Source organism: Perca flavescens, chromosome 5 (genome assembly GCF_004354835.1).
Source record: "Perca flavescens isolate YP-PL-M2 chromosome 5, PFLA_1.0, whole genome shotgun sequence".
Lineage (NCBI taxonomy): Eukaryota > Metazoa > Chordata > Actinopteri > Perciformes > Percidae > Perca > Perca flavescens.
In genome coordinates, this window is record NC_041335.1 from 17077747 (window position 1) to 17100023 (window position 22277).

At 41.4% G+C, this 22277-nt stretch overlaps 2 protein-coding genes across 2 annotated transcripts; one reads left to right on the plus strand and one right to left on the minus strand.

Moving 5' to 3' along the window:
* Window positions 1–172: 172 nt before the first annotated feature.
* On the plus strand, window positions 173–4735 carry p2rx2 (purinergic receptor P2X, ligand-gated ion channel, 2). The gene is made up of 12 exons (XM_028578813.1): window positions 173–488; window positions 1052–1187; window positions 1318–1389; window positions 1478–1553; window positions 1640–1736; window positions 2608–2688; window positions 2835–2988; window positions 3101–3231; window positions 3342–3432; window positions 3517–3582; window positions 3685–3762; window positions 4133–4735. Exons 1-12 carry the CDS (start codon window positions 322–324, stop codon window positions 4229–4231), a joined length of 1248 nt encoding a protein of 415 aa, XP_028434614.1. The 5' UTR covers window positions 173–321; the 3' UTR covers window positions 4232–4735.
* Window positions 4736–6222: 1487 nt separating this feature from the next.
* Window positions 6223–21675, minus strand: pole (polymerase (DNA directed), epsilon). The gene is made up of 48 exons (XM_028578963.1): window positions 21427–21675; window positions 21147–21282; window positions 20957–21037; window positions 20751–20795; window positions 20576–20668; window positions 20136–20290; window positions 19908–20052; window positions 19743–19823; window positions 19538–19645; window positions 19347–19457; window positions 19166–19251; window positions 18945–19064; window positions 18687–18819; window positions 18467–18580; window positions 18175–18387; window positions 17977–18084; window positions 17709–17837; window positions 17520–17622; window positions 17216–17362; window positions 16972–17117; window positions 16574–16722; window positions 16344–16436; window positions 15662–15964; window positions 15329–15524; window positions 14965–15179; window positions 14492–14594; window positions 14306–14386; window positions 13666–13788; window positions 13227–13436; window positions 12853–13065; window positions 12607–12750; window positions 12368–12508; window positions 12084–12237; window positions 11841–11947; window positions 11545–11721; window positions 11219–11442; window positions 10806–11026; window positions 10485–10689; window positions 10184–10357; window positions 9883–10008; window positions 8905–9037; window positions 8604–8811; window positions 8398–8529; window positions 8004–8197; window positions 7701–7901; window positions 7486–7611; window positions 6702–6791; window positions 6223–6582 (listed from the first exon to the last, which is right to left on the minus strand). Exons 1-48 carry the CDS (start codon window positions 21492–21494, stop codon window positions 6460–6462), a joined length of 6888 nt encoding a protein of 2295 aa, XP_028434764.1. The 5' UTR covers window positions 21495–21675; the 3' UTR covers window positions 6223–6459.
* Window positions 21676–22277: the final 602 nt, after the last annotated feature.

Consider the following 22277-nt stretch of genomic DNA (forward strand, 5'->3'; position numbering starts at 1 on the left):
GTCTACCAAACAAGTTCATTTGCAGAACTGTAGATGCACTTTGTTCAGATTTTAAATCTGAAACGCTTAAAACACCATAACGCTACACCTTATACAATCATCTAGAATGACATGAAATAAAATGCATGATTTAACCACAGCTGAACCCCACCCCCTCCCTCTCTGTTGTTGGTGCCAGAGATGCTTGAGAGAGATGCAGACTGGAGCTGAGCAGTAGAGAGTGAGAAAGAAAATCGTGAGAGTTGAATAAAAAGCTAGATACAGAGAGACAGAATCAGAGAGAAATTGTTTTACTTCACAAGGACAAGGACATCTCAGGATATGTGTGAAATATTTCACAAGTTCATCATGGGGCTACGTGACTTTATAAAGGAGTATTTTCTTGGTTTCTGGGACTATGAGACACCAAAGGTGATGGTGGTTAAAAACACAACTCTTGGAGTCATATACAGAAGCGTTCAGTTTCTTGTCATCACCTATTTCATCTGGTAAGCTTCATATTTGTGTACTGGCCACTGTATGTGCTAAAGAGAAAATCTATCTACATATTTTGTTATCACATGTGCGATGTGTTAGTTTTAATGCGTTTTTTTTCAGAAAAAAGTAAAAAAGTAAAGTATAAAATTGTGTGTTTGCCAGTAATGTGTGTAAATGAGTGTATAAGGATTGAAAAAGCATTGAGGAAATACTTTTTTATTTGCAATTAACTAGAAACAAATAAACAGCATAATTGATGGAGACACAGTCGATGGGTTAGGTGTCTATTGATTCTCTCTGTCCACTATTAGACATGTAGTTTGAACTGAGGAGAGCAGTTTTCATAGATTTTGATTTTGTGAAGATATTATTATTCATTTTATTGTTTCAAATCTTAAATAATTTCTCAGATTACATGTCTTCAGTTTTATGACTGAAGTGCGTCATCTTTTCTTCTTGTCTTTGCTTCAGCAAAGAGGGCAGAACAGATCCAGGGTAATCTGATACCTCCAATATAAATCAACGTCATAACAGAAAATGTGATATTGCATCTGTCTGTTCTACCATCCTGAAGGTATGTCTTCATAAGTCAGAAAGCCTACCAAGAGAGTGAAACCCGTCCAGAGAGCTCAGTTTACACGCTCATGAAAGGCACAGCAGTTCATGGAGATGATATCTTGGACACTGTGGAGTACGCTCGGCCATCAGAGGTGAGTCCAGAACAAATGCTGCAATACAATCAAGGAAGTCTCACCTCCTGTACTCTGTCAGCATCATTATGTCTTCACACTGGAGTAAACCCCACTGAAAAATAATGTTTTGGTGGCATTTTCTTCACAGGGTGGTGGTGTGATTAGCACCATATTGAGACGAGAAGTTACTTATGATCAGAGGCAAGGAACCTGCGCTGAGGTGAGAGGTCAACAAAAGCTTTCTCAACAATAACATCTGCTAGTATGCAAGAACAGACAATGCTATAATCTGTTTTATTCCACTTCAGTATTTCAACGTTGCCAATGCCAACTGTACGAGAGACTCAGACTGTGTCGAGGGAGAGGTCAACTTTGATGGCCATGGTACTGTTTCATTCCTTACAAAATCTTTCTTCAAGCCTCGTTGGTGTGTATTTTCCACAGTTTGTGTCTGTTTTAAAAACTTTCAGGCAGAAGGACTGGCAGATGTGTTCAGTACTACAACCACACCTTCAAAACCTGTGAGATCCAAACCTGGTGTCCTATTGAGGAGTATGCTGTAGTACGGTAAGTGCAAGTTCAAGTCAGGTTTATTTGGATCATCCAAAAGAAAAGGAAAGGGAAAAAAAGTCCCCACATATCTTAAAACCAATAAACAAAATAAGAAAAACCTTGTGACCACTATGCCAACTCTAAAACCAGGCATAGTGGGGGTCTGGACAAAGCTAAATAAATACTGTATTATACAAGAGATTTCTCTTGTGTCATTATCCAAGTAGGTGCAGAGCTGCAGTGAGCTAAACACACGTCTAATAAAGTGAGCAGTTGGCCTTTGAAGATTTACTGGAAGCAAATGGGAAACTGTGAAAAACAGTATTGGACTAAACATTTAATTATAGTGATTACACATAAAAAAAGACTATATACTTCAACCTGAGGGGTTGTGAGATGATTAACAGAATAGGAAATCTGAAGAAACATTTTTCTGTTTAACAAAATTGTATTTAGTTTTTGTAACTTTTTCTAGTCTTCGTTTTTTTTTCCTGTGAATTACTGGATGTCTTTGGTTGAATTGGCCATCATATGCAACTTTTTTTTTTAAAGATAATTTTTTTGGGGGCTTTTCTCTTTATTTGTAAGTGGATAGACATGAAAGGGGGAGAGAGAAAGCACGCAGCAAAGGGCAGCAGGTCGGATTCGAACCCTGCGCCGCTGAGCTAGAGGCCGCCCCCATGATATGCTACTTGTGATGAAGGGTCACAAGCAGACAAAAAAAGCTGTGTCTAAGGGGTCGCAAGCCAAAAGGGTTGGGAACCGCTGCTGTAAACAATAGTTAAAACCAAGGACAGATTATTAGGTGTGCAACATATTGCACATATTTATCTGAAATATAATAAGATGTAAGAATAAGATTATTCTGATTTGGTGTCTTCAACAGAGAACCAGCATTAGTAGAGGCCATCAATTTCACAGTGTTCATCAGGAACTCTATCCACTTCCCCAGATTTAAAGTGTTGAGGTAGAGTACCCACCCACACACACACACACACACACACACACACACACACACACACACACACACACACACACAAACACACACAAACACTGGAGCCAATGTATGGGCTTTAGAAGAGCTACTAAAACGTCTGTTCTTGTCTTTGGCAGGGGAAATATCAAAGATGCTTCAAACAAACGTGACATGCAGAAATACCTCAGTAAGTGTCATTATAATGAAGAGAAAGAGGCCTACTGTCCAAACTTCCGTTTGGGCTACATCGCAGATCAAGCCAGGGAGAATTTCAGTGAGCTCTGCAGGACTGTGAGTGAAAGATGTCTTCCTTTAACTATACATATCTTATTTTGAACAACACATACTGTCTCTATGATATTTTAATGATGAATGTGTTAAAAAATGACCTACTTTGTGATAGGGAGGAGTGATAGGGGTTTTCATTAACTGGAAGTGTAACCTGGACCTGGATCCTTCCCATTGTAAACCTACATATTCCTTCCGTCGCCTTGATCTCCGAAAGGACCAGGCCAGCTCTGGTTACTATTACAGGTGAGCTCCAACACTGACTATTTTGTTCAGCATTTGAAACTGCTTTTGTCACTTTAGCTTGTGGTAAGTTTCCCAGCCTTAACCCTTGTAATTTCTGTGTAATTTTCCAGGTTTGCCAAATATTACAATAAGGATGGGGTAGAGTCTCGGACGCTCATCAAGGCCTACGGCATCCGTTTGGATGTCATAGTTCACGGACATGTAAGTGGATACTCCATCATCATCACTACGGTTTCAACTTACTGTGGATGTCATTATATTATTCGCATGTCATTTCTTTTTCAGGCTGGTAAATTCAGTCCCATCCCAACCATCATCAGCACGGTGACTGCAATGACTTCAGTTGGGATTGTGAGTAATTGCTACATTCATTTTTTTTCTTGAGACTTTGAATTGAACGCTGTGTCTCTTTGCAGCACAAAGTGGTTTTTCCTTTTCATGTCACCCCTCTAGTGTACCATTATCTGTGACTGGATCATGCTGACGTTTATTGACAAGAATGAAGTCTACAGTGAGAGAAAGTTTGATGAGGTGAGTAAAAGGCATCATATATTCAACCTCAACTCGTATGAATACCTCTAAGTCAAGGTCTATAAAGTGGACAATGTGGCATGTTTTAAGAACAAAACTAACAGCTACTATATCATTTTATATACGTTTTTTTAAAATTAATTGCATAGTTACCAACTTGGTGGTCATGGTATTTACTAAACACATTTTGTTTCACAAAGGAACATCATTTTACCAAACTGATAATAAATTCTAAATTAGTTCTTGAGTGATAATGCAGAGACACCAGAAAGATTCTCCATATTTTGAGAAGCCTACTGTATGCGTCTTTTTCACAGAAATAAATGGTAAACTCAGTGATGGCTAAGTTAATGATATCTGTTGTCCACAGATTATCAAAGAGCCCAAGGTGCCCATTCCCACGGAGCTCAGCTACATCAGCAGCTATGGCTCAAACCATTCAGACCTGTCAGACGGTGTACCACTGTAATGTGGTCACAGTTGCCTCAGTCCTCGCTGGATAAAGGTGTGGAGTCCTCCATCAGCTGACTGAGTGGATCCTCAGGTGTCTGCAACAGCTCAGTTATGGGCTGCCAGCAGTTGCTATGCTGTTGTTAGAGGACATAAACTGACAGAGAACCAGGGACAGAGGACATCACCTGGAGGTCAGCTGGTTGTCTCAAAGTCTCAGCCTGTGCAGTGGATTCAGCTCATATATCATCTCAAACCTTGATGTACCCCAACTGTGCGACAATTACTGTAAATTGTTTCTTTCACGTGACATGACTTGCAGCAACACCACTGTGTAACACCATGTGTTTATTTTCTAATAATGAAAAGAAACAAAACCCTTTCATAGCAGAAAAAAAAATACACAGTAATGAGAAACATTACAAACTATGCCCATTTCTATCAATGTATCACAGACATTCAGTTCAATAAATGTCTTCTATCAACTCAAGCGTTTACTGAACAGTAGCCTATTTCATGAAACATTGACATCTGCTCTTAAAAATCTACAGGATTACAAATATAAAACTGCACGTTTGGATAATCTAAATATTTCATATATACTATAGACAGTATTTTATATATATATATATATATATATATATATATATATATATATATATAAGGAAATATGATTTCCTTTGTCTTTCAACCTGATGCGTTCAGCACGATAGATACAGGAGGAGACAGCGAAGAGACATACAAGGAGAGCAATGAGCAGTAATCAAATAACACCGACATTTCCCATATAAGGGTTTCTCTAACAAGATTGCGGGGAAGTGTGAATCCACTGGGACGCTTGAGAGCAATACAAATGTCAGCGGTGAAAAATGACTTAAGGATAAAGTCTAATGGATTGATATCTACCGTGGTGGTTGGAGGAGCACAGGTCAGTTTAGAAATTGTGTTTACGACATGTAAAGAGCTGAAAATCCATAGAATGTTATACCTTAAAGCATAGTGGTTATGTTTCAAATGTTTTTATTGTGAATCATCATTTTCAAACATAACAAAACAAGTTTTTGCCATGCTTCTTTTTCATATAACATAATGTCAAAAAGACAGGAAGAGCACAATTCAACGAAAATGATATACGTAATGTACATGTATTTAAAACATTAATAAAAATGTTTAAATATAAAAAAGGTAGTGGGGTATGTTAATCCATTCCTCTACTAAGCTAAATAACTGCTGTCTGATATATGTTTTGATTAAAAATGTAGTCACAAGCCCTCTAAATGCTCCTTAATCTATCAACCTACATGTACAGAATGTGTCAGTGAGAAGCTCTAAGGAGCCAATCTAATTGTGTCTCAGGTTAGTTTGAAATGTGATTACTTGTCTGGGAGATGCCCATCAGCAGGCAAAGTGAGGCTTCTGTGGGGTAATGAGGTTAGAGTGATGGATGTGCATGGGTTAAGGTCATTTTGAGCCAGACCAGCTCACAGTAATCACCAAATGATTTTCACACATTCAATAATAGTAAAAACTGGATTCACAATTAGCCAGAAACTCCTGATCTTTTCATATGGTCATTGTGAAAACGGCTCCGCCTGAATTAAAAGACAGATGGAGACTTTAAGGTTCAGATTTGCCCGATAGTTCAAACATAAAAATCAAAATTGGAGAACCAAAATTATCTTCACAATTGCCACACCAATAAAAACCTTGACTTGCAACTTGCAATAAAGCAGCATCAGACATGTCTTAACGTGTTTCACTGTGAGTGAACAGAATAAATGGGAATGAAGTCGGAGTAGTTCAGGTCACAGGGCATAACAGACACATTAGCAGCTCAGTGAGGAGGAAGCTCAGATGACATGTGACTGTTGATTAATGAAAACTAATCTGCTGATTACAGTAATGGAGTAGCACTCAGGATGTTTATGCTTTTTTCCTTTGAGGCAGAACTTCAGTCCATTTCTACAGCACTAGTTACAATAACTAAGCAGTAAAAACATTCAGGCTCACTGTACAAACACTTTGAAAAATATTTATTGACAGTAAAAAAATTAATTCACAAACATACATACTTATATTATGACATAATCAAGACTTCAGACATATCTACAGTCCACATATTTCTCCTCCAACCTGCCTCACCAATGTCCTGATCACAAACCATCAAACAGCATAGAAACAGACATTATCAAGGCTGATGAACAAGGGCAGAAACGTTTCAGAATCGAGTGTTTTCTGATGATCTGTTCAGTGAGCGTTCTGGCTGATCTGTGGGCTCATGACAAGCAACCAGTCAAGGGTCTCGTCCAGGAAGCTCATTTTGTAGTGGGACGCTACATTCCGAAACACCGTGATCTGCTCAAAGAAGCTCTTTAAAATGGAAAAAAGTAGAAAAAAAAAAAAACAATTTTGAGAACAATGTCAAATGGCAACAATCGTTAAGCTTTCATCACTAAATTGAACCATGTAATGTAATTGAGAGTAGAAACCTTGGCTGGGAAAGTGAGGTCAAAGTCTCCGGCACATTTGCAGTACAGGGGCATGTTTGCTTCCTTCACTCCTTTACATTTTGTACACACCTAAAATCACACAGAGTTTTTAGCAGTGAGGCAGCTTTAGGAAAATGATCAGGTGTTGTATAACAGATGCGGACCATTAATGAAGTTCTTCACTATTAATATTTTATAGGTTAATATGTTGAGACTGATGTGAAACCTTTGCAACAGACTGCTTAACGATTCAAGTCTTTATCAATACCTTTATCGATACTTTTCTAATATTTGGTGGAGAGACGAGACGACAAATTCTTAATCTTAACAGAACTATTATTGCTTTTATTGCAAAAACTGTCTGTGACTGTTTGATTTCTTCTGTCTCCGTTTTTGTTTTAACGAGCTTATTAATCGGCCCACAGAGCGGTGCTCTCGGTAGCCAGTCAGACTATGTTTTGAATGATTTGCGGTGGGGAGGCTAGTCTTTACGCACACACTGTGCTCGTAAATAATTTTTCCCGTTTGAGCACATATATACTGTATTTTTAGACATAACATAATATGCTCGGACCTTATTGACTTTCGGGCTTTGAGAAATTTGGAACTGGATCCTTAATAGAACCGGGTCTCGAGACCCGTCCCTAGTGATGACATACAACAAAGGTAAACATAACAGTTTATGATCTATGTATTAACCACTAGGACAACTGAAACCCCAAAAGTGTTATTTTGTTAGGATGTTTTATCTTGTCAGCACAAAACATCTGCACTGTTTACTCACCAGGTCCTGCAGAGTGTAGCTCATCAGTTTCTTCTTCAGAGCCTCCACCAGAGCCATCTCAATCGACTCCGTCTCATACTGCGCCTGGCAGTTGGAGCAGAACCACTGAGGCAAAACTGATCCATCCTGATGAGAGGAAAACACAGTTTATCTAACTGGAATTAGGAGTAATAACAGCATTAAATATTATGCCTATCAGTGCTCCTCCTCCTCACTTGTGCCACAGATGGGTCCCTGCAGAGGTCGAGGTCACGACAGAAATTGCAGTGGTGGCAGATGACCTCTGGCAGGATGTAGGAGTTACACGGGTCACAGAACTGGGCTTCCCCGGAAAACTCTCCCACGTCCACCAGACGCAGGAGGTCTCTCTTCAGCTTGTTCACCTGGTTGACTATGTTGGCGTCCAGTGAAAGGACCTGGACACACAAAAGATGGAATTGCCGTGTGGTGAGAGGAAAATCAGGACAACGTGCCACACACGAAAAGAGCTTTGTAAGTTGGTGTGCTAAGTAATATACCTGGCAGACATATTTGATAAACTCCAGTGCTGGGTTGTTGAGTGGCAGATGGGATCCAGGAAGGACGGGGAACATCTCTGAGGGCTGGTTGACACTCCTGGTACCCGTCACTTTCTTCTGGATTTTTTGAGTGATGGTGAAAAAGTTCTGTGTCAACTCACTAGACACATATTCCTGAGAGAAGGAGATCATTCCTGTGGGGGAACAGTTAAAAAAACTTCACATCTGAAAGTAAAATCTATCTAAATACAATTAATAGTTCCCCTTTATAAGTTTACATAAGTGTAACAGACACTAGTCTGCGGTGACTCTAATGAGTGTAATTTGAAGTTTCTAAAAAAAAATACAAGGCACCTCTTAAGTAACTAAAGTCACTTCCTAAACAGCCTCTTACCAGGAAGAGCACTCAAATCCCCCACGGCCTGCTGGGAAGCCTGGCTGCCTCCACGTCTCTTGACTGGTGTTGCTCCAGGAGCGTTGCGTCTCAGCTCCTCTTTCATGCTGTGGTAGACGGCTGCAATGTAGGCTGGCATGGAAATTTTTTGTAAGACTTGGTAGAAAGAAAAACCAAAGCTATTGTGTATATAGATGTATTATTACCGGAGACAATCATGAGGAAGTATTTCTGACAGGAGGCAGTTTGGGGAAGATACTGCATGATGTTCCAGTTGCTCTCAATCAGCTCCTCCACCTCGTCTGTCTCTCCGTCACCTTCATCTTCCTCCACAACGGCTTCATCCTCGTCTTCATCATCACTGCCTTCCTCATCTCCCTCCCCTCGGCTCTTTTTCTTCTGTTGGGCTCCTTCCTAAAAAAGGGGCCATGGAGGAGGCATGAGTTCTGTGTTCTGCTACTTTAATCAATGTAAATATATTGTAAGGCAGACGTTGCAGAGGATTACCTCTCCATACATGATGCTGGAGGGCAGTTTGCCCTTCACGCCACCGTAGTTGGCCGGATCCATCCACAGCAGGAACTCCCAGCATCGGGAGAAAGAGATGGACAAAGAGTGGAAGATTTCTCTGGAGTGGATGCTACAGGAGAAACAGTTAGGAAGGTGATTTTCATGACAACTGTACTTTCAAAAAGACATTAAAGCATAGGAAGATGTTCAGAAATGATCATTAGCAATATTGACCAATCAGTTAAAAGCATTTTTTGCCACAGAAACGTTCAGAAATGCTGGTATCATGCTGCATTGAAGGCCAGAACAACATTTGGTGTAACCACTGAATATTGCAATTAACACAATTCCATTAGATATTCCGTTTCATGTTACACTATTGATTTATTGACAAATTGGCCTAGCTTCACTATTATTAACAGGGCTCCAGACTAACTTTTTGCTTTGGTTGCACTGGTGCACCTAACTTTTTTATTTAGGTGCACCAGCACAAAATGTAGGTGCACCCAAATTTTTCCTCGTGTCGCCATTAGCGCCGAATGTCGCATTTGCGACCAAATTGGTCGCAGTCTAGAGCCCTGATTAACCTTTTTCCTCCATTAGTCTAATGGGTAGTTCTTCTCTTTTAAGATGGCTTCATAGGATTCACTTTTCATAATGGAGACCGCAACATCATCTCTGACAACTGTTCTAATGGGTAATAATGGTTTAGTAGTGTTTTGGCTTTTACTTCAGACTACTGAAGACAAAATCATATAAATATTGTTTCTATCTATCTATTATCATTTTCTTAATACAGGTATTTGTCTTTATTTATATTGTTTATGTATGGTTGTAGTTATGAATTTGGTTGTCATTAATTTTGTATTCGTTAATGATCATATTTATTAATAAAATCAAATTGCATAAATCAAGTGACAACATTCCTTAACAATGCAAATATGTATAAACACCTGCAGAGGGTGAATGTCTGACCTTTTGGTGATGTATTCTACATAGCCTATGGCATCATCTATCCTCCTTTTCTTTGTGCACAACATGATCCTGTTGAAGTTGCCATACACCACAGTCGAGCCCAGGCGTTTGAACTCTGAAACCAACCTGACAGCAGAAGGAGAGAATGATGAAAGAAGACCCTAAATGCTCTCTGATATCAACAGGTGCCTGATACATTACGCACAATTTTTATTTTAATATTATTTTAAAATAAAGCTTTTAAGACTAAATATACTATAGATGTTTTTTTTAACAGTAAAGAGGATGATGTGCCACTCACTGTAGAAACACCTTCTTCATCATGTTGTGCAGGGTGCGGTGCAGCGCGGGGTCATAGAGCAGAGAGCTGGGGGAGCGCAGCCATCGGTAGAAGTGCATCACCTGGTTGTCTGCATACACGTTGTGATACTGGGTGATCTCTCTGACCCATCCAACCACCATGCTCTTCAAGATCCTGCTCATACAACACAGAGGTGAGCAAAACACAAAAAAACAAAACATGACATGCTTTCTTGTCACACCTGTATTGTTAGACCATATGCATGTGGGTTTAAATGGTGATGCACTACAGATGTTTATACCTGAAGGTGTTGGAGCAGAGAGCAGTCTCATCATAGCTAGCGAGAGCGCTGGCTCCCTGGTTCCCTGAAATCATGTCCTCCAACGAGGCCTGCTGGATCACATCAAAACTGACACCCAGACTAGCTCCGCCCTCCATGTCATTGACATGCTGTGATTGGAGGATGGTGTTCACCGCCAGGCTCTGCAGGTCCAACTCCACACACACTGAAAGAAAGAAAGAGAAACAGGATTGTCCGTAAATACAGAGAAAGACGCTTCAAAAAAGGTGTACAGTTGCTGTGTGAGGAGTCTTCTTGGAATCAGATTAAGTGTGTGAGTACCTGTGGAATAGCATCCTTGAGCATTGATCTCCACAGAGCCCCTCTCATCACTTTCCATAACCAGACGACTGTCATCAGCCTCTTTTCCTCCGAGGTCAGGCCTGGCTGTGGGTGAGAGCCACAGCAGGTGGTTGTGTTTCCGTAGATGTCTTGCCAGGAACAAGTCTGAGCCAAAGATGGACACATCCTGAGGCAAGTTCCCCACAGGTAAATGGAAATACCTAAAAGCAAGAGATATTTCATTCAAGTTTTAAAGCTTCAAAATGTTTCAAGAAATGTTTCAAGAAATGTTTTTTTTAAATGGAAACAAAATCTGAACGCTGTCAACAAAAATTACAAACTGAAAACAGACTTTATTAGAGACTAAAGCAACCAAGTGCGCATGCCAGTGGGGAACAGTGTGTAGTTCGTACCTGGCCATGTCGAAAGCCTGTGACAGGCAGCTGTCTAGGTTGAGGTAGTGGCGGATCATGCGCCGGGCACCGTGGCGTTGCCAGTCCAGCACGTTATAGCTGATCTCATCAACCACATGTACTGGAACGACTGGAAACTCCTCAAGCACCGGCATCCCTGCTGCCAACCGCCGCAAATCCCAGTTTGACTGCACCGCGATGAGGGTGGGTCCACGGCGCTCCTCCTGTAATCAGCAACACAAAGCAGACACTTGAACATAAATCATGTATGTGTGTGTAATCATTAGAAGTTAATTAGGTATCTAATTAACTCCAGTGTGTTTTACCTTGTAGTTTAGCAGTATGCGTTGCAGAGCGCGGTTAATAGCCTTTGCGTCGTTTTCAGCTCGGACCTCAAAGTTGTGTTTCTCTGGAGGCAGGAGCTCCTCTGTTGTCTTCTCCAGGAGAGCAGTGCGTTCAGCTGTATAGAGGTTAGTCAGGTTGGGCATCTGGTTGCTTCTGACCTTTGGAGATACAATAAAGACGGACCTTAAGTGCTATTCTATTCTATTCAGTTGGGAAGGGATGCATTGGAGTTGATATCAGCATTACTTAGAAATAAGGAAACCTATATAATTCTTACTGTGTCCAGGACAAAGATGCTGGCTTTGCGCTGAGAGGGGATGAAGAGGCCAAACAGAGCTTTGTGACCCTGACTGTGATGATAAAGGTACATGTGACGAACACTCCCTGAGAAGAGAGAGAAAACATAATTCCGTGATATCAGCGCAAATATTAGTTTGGGGGGAAAGCTAATAGTAGGCAAAAACAATTAAAAATAAATAAAAATAAAGTAAATCCCTAAAGGATCATTTTGCAGTCTTACCAGGTTCCAGGTAGCTGAACTGGGCCAGAGACCTCATCTCCAGATGCTCCAGGTCAAAAGTGTCAGCCTCCCTGCCAGCCAGATCCCTCACAACATGTTTATTGACCATACACACACATCCGAGCTGCACCAGTGCACGAAACAGCAACGGGACCTGAAAGAGATTGTGTTAATGCTGCATTCTGTTTACAATGGCAAATAAATTGGACTCACAGACACACTGTACACACATAAAGCGTATCATGAGAGAGGTTATAAAAACACTGGAGGTGTATATATGATACCTGTGTTTCATAGACTCCTTCAATGTCTGGGGCAGACAGGTCAGCATTGATCTCATTGATGTGCTCCTGGTACATGTCCTCTGGCACACAGTACTCATAAAGGTAGTACACTATGTTAGAGCGAGGCAGCATGCGGTTCACCTGAAGCCAAAAAAAATAAAGATAATTTAGTCAACTTATAATTACCACACATTTATAATAACTGCAATGCATTTTTACTGCATTTTCTTATTGCGTGCCTTTTTGTATGTGGCTCCCTCCTCCTGTTTTGGGACTTTCTGATTGACATAAAAGACACGTGGGATGTTGAGCTTCATGCAATGGAGGTCATGTCCAATCACAGCCCACAACTTGTACAGACCAGGGTGACTGGTCTCTGCAATCTGAGAAGCAGGGAACAGGACATCACATGAGCGAACATGATAAATGATTTGCTTGATTTTTTAAACTGACTCGAGGATGATAATGGAGTGGCTTTGCTTCACCTGCACAATTTGCCATGGCATGTCCAGGATGCTGCGTGCTGTTCTGCGGAGGAAACTTCCCAGGCCGGTGGTGGGTCCGCCTCGGATCACTCCTCCCCCTACGGGTTGAGCTTCACCATCCAGCAGCCTCCTCTTCTTCTTTCTCTCCTTCCTCTGCCTCAGCTGCAGCTCCCACTTCTTCTTATGGTAACGCAGCCACACTAGACGCTCCTCCTGCAAACAGACAATTGTTTTTTTAGTTTTGTAATATCCCAGAATAAGGGAACAAATGTAAAATCGTATATTCAGAAGGCATTAGAAATGAAAAAAAAGAGAAAAGACTAGGAATCACTGACACAACAGGCAACACTTTGTGCCCGTTGCTGCAAGCTTACCCGTGTCTTTCCCATAGGTGGGGGTGGCCCCAGGATCTCTCTCCAGGACTGAGTGAGCTCGACATCCTGAGACTCCACCTGGCTGTCCTCTCCCTGAGAAGCCCGCTTCCGCTTAGTGCTGATGAGTATGGCTGGCTGCAGAGGTCTGGCTGGCATCCCAAAGTCCTCTATGTCTGCGGCTTGGCCTGCTTCAAGAGGCTGATGGGCCACCTGAAAAAGGAGGAGGAGAAGGCCATTTAGAAAAGTAAAAAAAGTGCATAATGGGGCAGCAGGGTGGGCTAGTAGTTGGAGACACTGTCCTTTAACCAAAGGAAACTCTGGTTAAGCTTGGTAAACATCTGGTATCCCAAGAGTGTCTGAATAAAGCAGTGAATCTCTACAAACCCACGATGACTGTGCTGACAGTGTGACAGAACATTTTGCAGGGAAATAAACAAACCTGTCTCTTGCCCTCACTGGTGAACAGCTCACTGATTTTCTTTTGCTTGTAGATATCATTTTTCTCCAGGAGTTTCTTGTGAAGCCAGTCAGGGTGCCTTACTCTGGGTACCGGATTCTTCACCTGATGATGAACAGAAACAATTAAAAATGGAATCTGTACATAAGCCTAGGATAGACTGAGAGACTAGGGCTAGGCAATAATTAAATATGATAATTTATCATCTTTCAATGGGAATCATATTGTGATGAAATCCTATATTGCGATATACAATTACGTTGTCTAAAATGATAAAAACATGCACATACTAACTCCATTTTCTCACAAAATCTGTTGTGAAACATTATGAGGGAATATCATTTGAAGAATTGCAGATTTGTTTTAACATCACACTACATGTAAACATAGTCAGCGTATAGCTGGACATTTTATTTATTTTTCTCTCTACAATTTCCCTTGAAACAGTTTACCACATTATTGATGATTATTTTTCTAAAATTTGATTATTAAAAATATTTTGTGAAAGCACCAATTGTCAACCCTACAATATTGTCGTGATGTCGATGTATTTGGTCAGGAATATCGTGATATCTGATTTTCTCCATATCGCCCAGCCCTATGAAATGTGTTTAATCTTTACCTGTTGAAGTGCTGCTGGAATTGTGATGATTTTCTGAATGGCACTACCCAACCTTTCTATGTAATAACTCCAATCAAGGATCTGAAAAGGACACAAATGAAAATGTTTATGTCAGAGGGAGCGCACAAGCAAATTCACAGACAACCAAAAGCTTGCGTCTTAAGTGCACACAATCTTAAAACTCACAGAGCGGATGTCCAAGTCATGCAGGCTGGGCATCTTCAGCCACTTACGAAGGAAATGTTTCTTCACACTGGGCTCTGCCTGGAAGATGGCCAGAGGAATGGCTCTGATGGAGAGAGACACACAAATCAATCAGTGTCAAATTCAATGCTTTTACTTCAGTAGTTGTTCTCCACAAACATTTAACAGAGGGAAGGCAACTCTGACATCAATTTATTTGATCCCACCAACATCAGAAATTCACATCTATTATCATGGTGATATTTTTATTATTTTTTGGCATTTTGTGTCCTTATTGGACAACTGGAAAAATATTGTGTAGATATAGATGGAAAAAGAGGGGTGACGGAAATGACACATGAGTTTCCAACTATATAATACTAAATATTACACTAAGAGCAATACATACATACATACATACATACAGAATGTCTACTGTAACGGTTTGAGTTATAAAAGCGTATTTTTGGAGCCACCTTTCTGTGACAGGTGAACCCTCGGGTTTTCGGGAGATGACGTAGCGACAGCTCAGACCAGCATCTTTCACCATTTGGTCTCCCAGGAACTCAGCCAGTCTCTTAGCTGTGCTGATAGAAGTGGACTTCTGCTCTCCGTAGTCCTCCAGCCTTCTGGACATCGAACGATTCTCTGAAATCAGTTCAAACAGCTCCGTATCTGGCATGTTGGCAGCCTGGAAAACCAGTGAAATAAATCAGTCAGCTTTTTGTGAAGAAGAGAAAGACTCATTTTGAGTCAGCTTTCTTCGCAAATGATAATGTATTTTAAAATATTAGATAAACAATAAATATCTTGTAATACCATGTGATGACAGGTTTTTACCTTGCTGTACAGAACATCCAACCAGTAGTCAGCCACTTTGGCCACAGAGGCGTACACCTCCTCCAGAGAGGTACCTTTGAGAAAAGCCTCAAACACTGACGACTGAAAAATCTTAATGAGCTGGAGCTCTCCTCTTCTCTTGATTTCAAATCCCTTCAGCTCAGCCAGAGAGCCGTCCTCATTAAACACAGCGTACCTAAAATGAACAGAGAAACCTTAAATCATCATCATTTTAATGATTATGAACTTCGCTAGACTGCTCATACACTAATGTCGGTAACAACAAATCCATCCAATCGTCCAGGGTCAGAAGTCTAAAATCCACTGCTATACCTCTTCTTCAGCTTCTTCCCTTCCTCCTTGGAGGCAGGCAGGATCATGGCCAGGTACGGTCCATCCACCTCAAAGAAGATGCTGTTCTCCGACCTGACGTTGTAGGTGACGGACGCGGGCTCCACCAGCTCGTGGTACTGATCGTTGGTGAATCCCTCCTTCACCATGATGTTCAGCATGGCCCCTGGGTAAGAGATGGTCACCTTGGGCTTCTTCTCATTGCTGGTTTTCACCACAAAGTTCTCAGGAAAGGTGTTGGGCAGGACACACCAGATACCGTCAGTGTCCAACTCCAGGGGCCTCCTGAGTCACAGAGAAGTAGAAGTGAAAGCGTGATGAGTGTGAAATGGGCGTTTTTTTCAGTTTCTTTCAGTTCACATATTAGAAAGGTTATTGATTCCTTTCATTTCCACAGACAAGAACACGCCGCTGTTCGAGGTTAATGCAGTTATGTAATCATAACTCTGACCTGCAATGTGAACGTGGGGTAGGAGCAAAAGAAAGTAAGATTATCACAGTACTGCAGGAGCTGGATACAAGCCCAAATGTTGGCTGATGAAACGTTGTTTAACAATGCGGTGGATCCCTTCCAGCTCCATCTTTCCTGAGCTGGAGCTGACCTTGCATTGACTAAAAAAGTAATTTCTGCGATGAAGTATCTCATTATCCATATAACACTCACCCTATTTGTTCGATGAGCTCTCTGGCCTGAGTGATGATGTTGGCTCCAGTGTAGCACACAATGCCAGCCATCTCCATGGAGTACCAGCGCGCCCTGATGGAAAGCAGCACACAGTGCCAGTAATAACTAGGTAGCACTGACGGTTGAGGCTTAAGAGCTCATGTAACAGTGTAAAAGTGCAAGTAAAAGGATGTTTGATGATTTGAATGATGAAAAAAGTTGACTCCTACCCTTTCCGCATGACATAGCCGTAGAAAGAGTTGAGAATACACTTGTGTGCCAGCTGAAGAGAATCGTACAGGATCTCCATGTTTATGCAGCGCTTTATCTCAGCAGCGTCTCCTCTGTCCTGAGCTGCCGACAGTTTCTTCTTCCACACCTTAAGCAAAGTAAAAAAAAAAACTAAAAAACAAGTACAGCATATAATCTCGATGGGCAAGAAGAATTTCAAGTACAGAGTGCAATTACAAATGTGTGAGTGTTTAAAGGCTGAACTGCTTGGACATTTAAGAAAAAAAAAAACATTTATTATTTTAGAAAAACATATAGAAATATGTAATGAACTGAAAATAGTTTTAAAAAAATAGCGATGACTGTCATTTCAACTTCTGTAAATACCACAACATACCTTGTGGAGTCCTTTGAATTCATAACGACGATCTCTGAAGGCTCTTACGGTGTCGACATAGAAGGAGTTTTCTCTCTGACAGATGGTGGTGACTCGCTCCTCCAGCCGGGTGACGTGTGTCTTCTTATAGGCCCTCTTACAGTAGTCTGAAACAACGACAGGACAAGTCAAACTATGCTTTAAGCAACACGTAATTTAGAATGCTTATAAACGAAATCTAAGGAGCCAGAGAAAAAGAAAGCACCTGCCAGACGTTTCTTCTCATGTTTGGCCTGCTCCTCTCTGTTGAGTGTGTGGAAAGCCCGAGGCGGACCGTTGGGGAAAAATGGCGGGAACTTCTCAGACTCAAGCTGCTGCTGGATGCGGTGGAACTCACTGCGGCTAGCAGGCACTGCAGACAGAAATAAACTTTTACTGTATTCAACCCCACATGAACACTGTGGAAGCAATATTGGCAAGATCTGAGTTTACTTTTCTATTAGCACCTCAATTCTTTGACTCATATCCAAATTATAAGAACACAATTAGAGTGAACAACATTAACTTACTGATTTGCCCCCTCCATTGCCAGGCCATCCTCCTCTGGCAGGTGGCACCAGGCTTGTTAAAGTCACAGGCAGCACAAGTGGCCTCATCAACCATAGCGGAAGGCTGTAAAATTAGAAAATAAAAGTATTGAATTCCATGCTTTTCTAAAGGTTTTATCTTGTGCATATTTATTTCGATTTTTCTTTTACCTGCAGGCGGTTGGTGAGGATAATATTGGGGTACATCGCCCCAACGTCCAGATGGTAGATGAGCGGGCATTCAATCCTGTTTGGGACCTCCTTCAGCGAAGTCAGCTTCTTTTTGATTTCCTCACAAACCTGAAAAAAATACAAGACATTTCATAACTTCAAGCTGAGAGTGCTGAGAGTAGTTGGGATGACTTTTCAAAATAATGACACAAATTGGAGAAACTTAACAAAAAAGAACCACTAAGGAAAAAATGGAAAGTCAACATACCTCATCAAAGTTGGTGACTTGCTCCAAAGGGATTTTCTCCTCCTCCTCAATGGCATGGCGCATGGTCTTCTCCACTCTTTGCAACAGGAAGTCAAACGCAGCTGGGTTCTGTCAACACACCAGACCAAACTGTCACTCTAAAAACACACAAACAGCTGTGAAGCAAAGAACCAGCTGTTAAGTTGAACTAAGATGTACCATCTTAAAACGGCAGGGGATGTCACTGCGGAACACTCCTGACTCCAGCGCCTCCACGTGGCCGCCGACGTACGTCTCAGAGTCCATGACGTGACCGTCGTCTGTCAGTTTGTTAAAGACCTGCTCCTGCTTGTTGGGGAAGACGATGTTTGCGTGGAAGGCCTGCACCATCAGCAGAGCTTCACACAAGGTCCCAGAACCTTTACGCAGCACCTGGAAGAAAATACAGGATTAATTACCAAAAGGCATGTTATATTTAGGGGATTTCAGTCTTTCACACACAAAGACAAACCTCATCAGGCTCCATGGGGATGATGGTGCACAGAGCGAAGATGAAGGGGTGAACATATTTCATATACAGGTAATATGTGGCCACAGCATCTGACACAGAGTAGGTGGCTAAAGTCTAACAGAAAAGTAGAGAAAAGAAAAAAAGTCAACAAAATGGCAACTTTTAAAACAATTGAATCCTTTATTTTCCGAGCTGTGAAAACTGAAGTTTATTTCTGTACCTGCGGCTCCTCAGTTGCCATGCGACACATCTCCTCCGGGTCCAGCTCCACTGGGTCGTAGCCCAATTTAGCCTTCGCTGCTGCCTTCAGATTATGACTCCCTACGGGCAGGTAGCTGTCTCTCTTTACCCACCTGACACGGAGGAGAAGCAGGTTGGATGATGAGGTTAGAAATCCATTCATTATAAAATGAATCCCAAAGGGTAGTTTACGTAAAATACATGGATATCATTTTAACAATGTCAGAGTCATGCAAACCTTAAGCAATCCATGTGGATAGCTTGACTGGACTTGTACTCTCCCTGGTTATCCTTCTGGAAACCGATCTCCCTGTGCATGTTCAATCCATGAAGGGCGGCCCGAGTCTCAACAAAAGGCCTTGAAAGAGTGGAAACAAAGTGAGAGACGTAAGATGTAAACATCATACTATAGGAGTAATTAATGCATAATGTTATAGAAGCAGCTAAATAACAGCTCACCAGTCAAAGAAGTCACCATTGTAGGTTACAAAGATGTTAGGCTTGGTTTCTTGAACGTGATCAAACCACCTCTGAATGAGAGCCGCCTGCAGCCAAAGTCACGTCATCACATTGTTATTACGCCGATGCAACCACAGAGCTTCAAGTGCTTCAATCTCTATTTACACAGCAGTATAACTACCTCATCATCTTCGTTAAAAACGGTGAAAGGCCCTTCATATTCCGGTTTGGGAGTGAACTCAAAATCTTCAATGTTCTCAGAGACGATCTCTCTGTTTGTGATTAGAAACCCCTTTAAAAAGGAAACACAAAGTTAGTCAAACGGATACATATATTAATGATAGAATAATAGATATTATAAAGACAACTCGCCTGTCCATCAATCATGTAGGAGATCATCATAATCTGATCACTTTCTGCGTCTGGGAATTTCAGTGGAAGTTTGGTGGTCTCGATGTCGAAAGCCAAAACAACAGGGTCCTCAAACAAACAAGAAACAATGCTTTATGAAATCACTGGCACACATGAACCTGAATTGTTGACAGATGATGCAACATAATTCATAAAATCCTCATACGGGGCGCTCCACAAGATCATCTCTCCGTACAATCTCTGGTGGGTAGGCGCTGCCTCTGTATCGAACATTATACCAGTGAGCCTGAGAAATGAACACAGAATAGATTAGAACAGGGAGCACACGTAGATCTTCTCAAACATTGGGACGACAGGAATCGATCTTTACCACGTGGATCTTGAGGTCAATGGACAATCGCACATGATAGGGCACATCATACTCTCTCATGTCCAATATGTTGTCTAACTGGTCGGAAATATTCTTTGACATCCCGTCTTCCTCTGCTGAGGTCACATTGCCACCCGATAAGGCACTGCAAAAACCAACAAAGGTGTCAGCAGATCAATATTAAGCTGGAAATAACAGTGTGTTAGAAACTACTGGGACTGGTGGTACCTTGATAACATTGAGGTGTAGGCGTCGTTGGACTGCTCCCTCTCTCTGTTCTTGCGTACAGCCGGCGAGATCTCACGCTTGACTTTGATGAGCTCGTCCACGGTGCTGAATGAAAGCTTGATGTAGCTTCTCTTCAGTCCAACTAGATGGTTTGGCTGAGGAAAACAGGCCAGCATAGTTCAACACATTTGTCTTGTTGCAGAACAAACTGTACAATTTATGTGGGTGCTGTGTTTAAATCTTCTTTGGCAGCTTTTATTTTTGTAGTATGATATGAAACATTTTATGGACTGCAGATGGAAATTAGCCCTTGGGCTATAATCTGTCATTTTTTACGTGTACTGTTGTACATGTTCATCAAATGTGCATTGTCCTGAAAAATAAAACAAATTAAAAATGTAAAAAAAATGCTGTCAAAGGACACTAAAAACAAAACTCACCAGATCTAGGTCCTCTTTTGGGATAACTTCAAGCTTCGCCACCTTTCCTTGAAACTTCCTAGACATGTATGAGATTACTTCTCTTTCGCAGTTCTGGAAATAAAGTTGTGTTTAAGGAGAGAGTTTTTGAACATGATTACACGGCATGAGAACCAAATGAAAGGCTCAGACTTACCTTTTTAGTGGAAATGTAAAAATATGGCTTAAAGGGAAGGGCCACCTACAGACAGGATACACGTCAGGAGGGATATGTTAGAGCAGTGGAAATGTTGGACATTTTTCAAGTGTTATTATTACAGAGTAATTACTGTGTACAGTATAAGGGACCAGTATGTAAGGGTGGTAACCAGTTTGAATCAGTTGTCTTACAGCGCAACCCACCTTAAACCTGCTTCCATCCTCCTGTATGAAATAATAGTCCACAGCACTGATCATCCTCTTGTCATCATCCAGGATCTCGGTCTAGAAATAGAAAAAGAGCATAGCACAGTGTCACATTTATTATCACCATTTTCTCCTAAAGACATTGAAAAGGTCCACACATGACAATGTGTGTACTGTATAGACTTACAGGATGCATGTTGATCAGCCAGCCTGTTTTCTCCCCCGGCTCCTTCATCCTGTCGAAACCGAAGCGGGCGTCCATCTCGTCGGTGAACTGGCTGCGCTCCAGCCGCTTGAGGGCCGACATGGAAGACCCATCGTCCCTGGTTTAAACGCACACATAACAGCTACATTAAGTTCATGGTTTACTTCTGTGTATCTACTAAGTATCACGTACAGCATATTGTGGCTGTCCAGAGTAATTTAAAATGAGCCAAGCAGTTTGTCTGTGAGGTGAAACTACTTACTGGTTTTCCTGGTCTCCTCCACCTTGTCCTCGCTCCGCTTTGTACCGTCCACTGTTTTGCAGAACCATCTTCTATCGCGGTCTGTGGGCTACAACACTGCGAAATAAAATAAACTCCCGCTCTCTTTTTATAAGACTGTCAGCAAAGCAGCATCTGAAAAAGATTTCGAAGTTATTTCAAAGGATAGGCTTCTAGTTTTCTCTGTCACTGTCACTGACGCTGCTTGTGTTTTCTTATTTTGGCGCGTCCCCGCAGTTGCCGCGAGAGCAGCGCAGAGAGAAGGAAGACCAAAGATAGGTTTTTAAAATGCTGAATCACTCAGACCAAGAAATCTGCACCACTTCACTATGTCTATACATATTGTCTGATGGCTTTTTTTTTTGGTCGAGTTAGGGTTAAAATACATCAATTTCAACAATATAGGTGTAATATAGGTAATATGGTTTAATTACTTTGGCAAATATTCAAAGGGGCATCCATGTTTATTTCCTACCATATTAGGCCACTAAGCGTGAAGTCGGATAATAGGAGCTCTCAAAAACAAAAACAAAGTTTTCCCAGAATCTCTCCCATTATAACCTTGATTTTTACTTGAATGATCAGACACTGGTATTTATGGTAACTCTATGTGCAAAATCGCAGCACACATGGAAGTGTCTGAAAATGGCATACAAACGCACATATCAGCCAAAGTCCATTGTTCAAGGTAATTATAGAGCCACATTTTATGGATAGTTTGCTCTACTGATAATGCACTATGGAGTCAAGCAATTGTGTTTGACTGTGTGACACAAACGGCCGCAAGCCTCAACCATGGGAATATTTGCCATATCAACGATGAATGGATGAAT

Bases quoted from the DNA above. Each gene is read 5' to 3' on its own strand.
- p2rx2 (XM_028578813.1), top strand. From the start codon at position 322: ATGTGTGAAATATTTCACAAGTTCATCATGGGGCTACGTGACTTTATA. The intron at 1,554-1,639 runs GTACTGTTTCAT...AAAAACTTTCAG, and splicing joins GGTCAACTTTGATGGCCATG to GCAGAAGGACTGGCAGATGT. The intron at 2,989-3,100 runs GTGAGTGAAAGA...ACTTTGTGATAG, and splicing joins TCAGTGAGCTCTGCAGGACT to GGAGGAGTGATAGGGGTTTT.
- pole (XM_028578963.1), bottom strand. From the start codon at position 21,494: ATGGTTCTGCAAAACAGTGGACGGTACAAAGCGGAGCGAGGACAAGGT. The intron at 15,180-15,328 runs GTAAAAACCTGT...CTGGTTTTCCAG, and splicing joins TGGATGTTCTGTACAGCAAG to GCTGCCAACATGCCAGATAC. The intron at 10,009-10,183 runs GTGAGTGGCACA...TTCTGCTGTCAG, and splicing joins ATGAAGAAGGTGTTTCTACA to GTTGGTTTCAGAGTTCAAAC.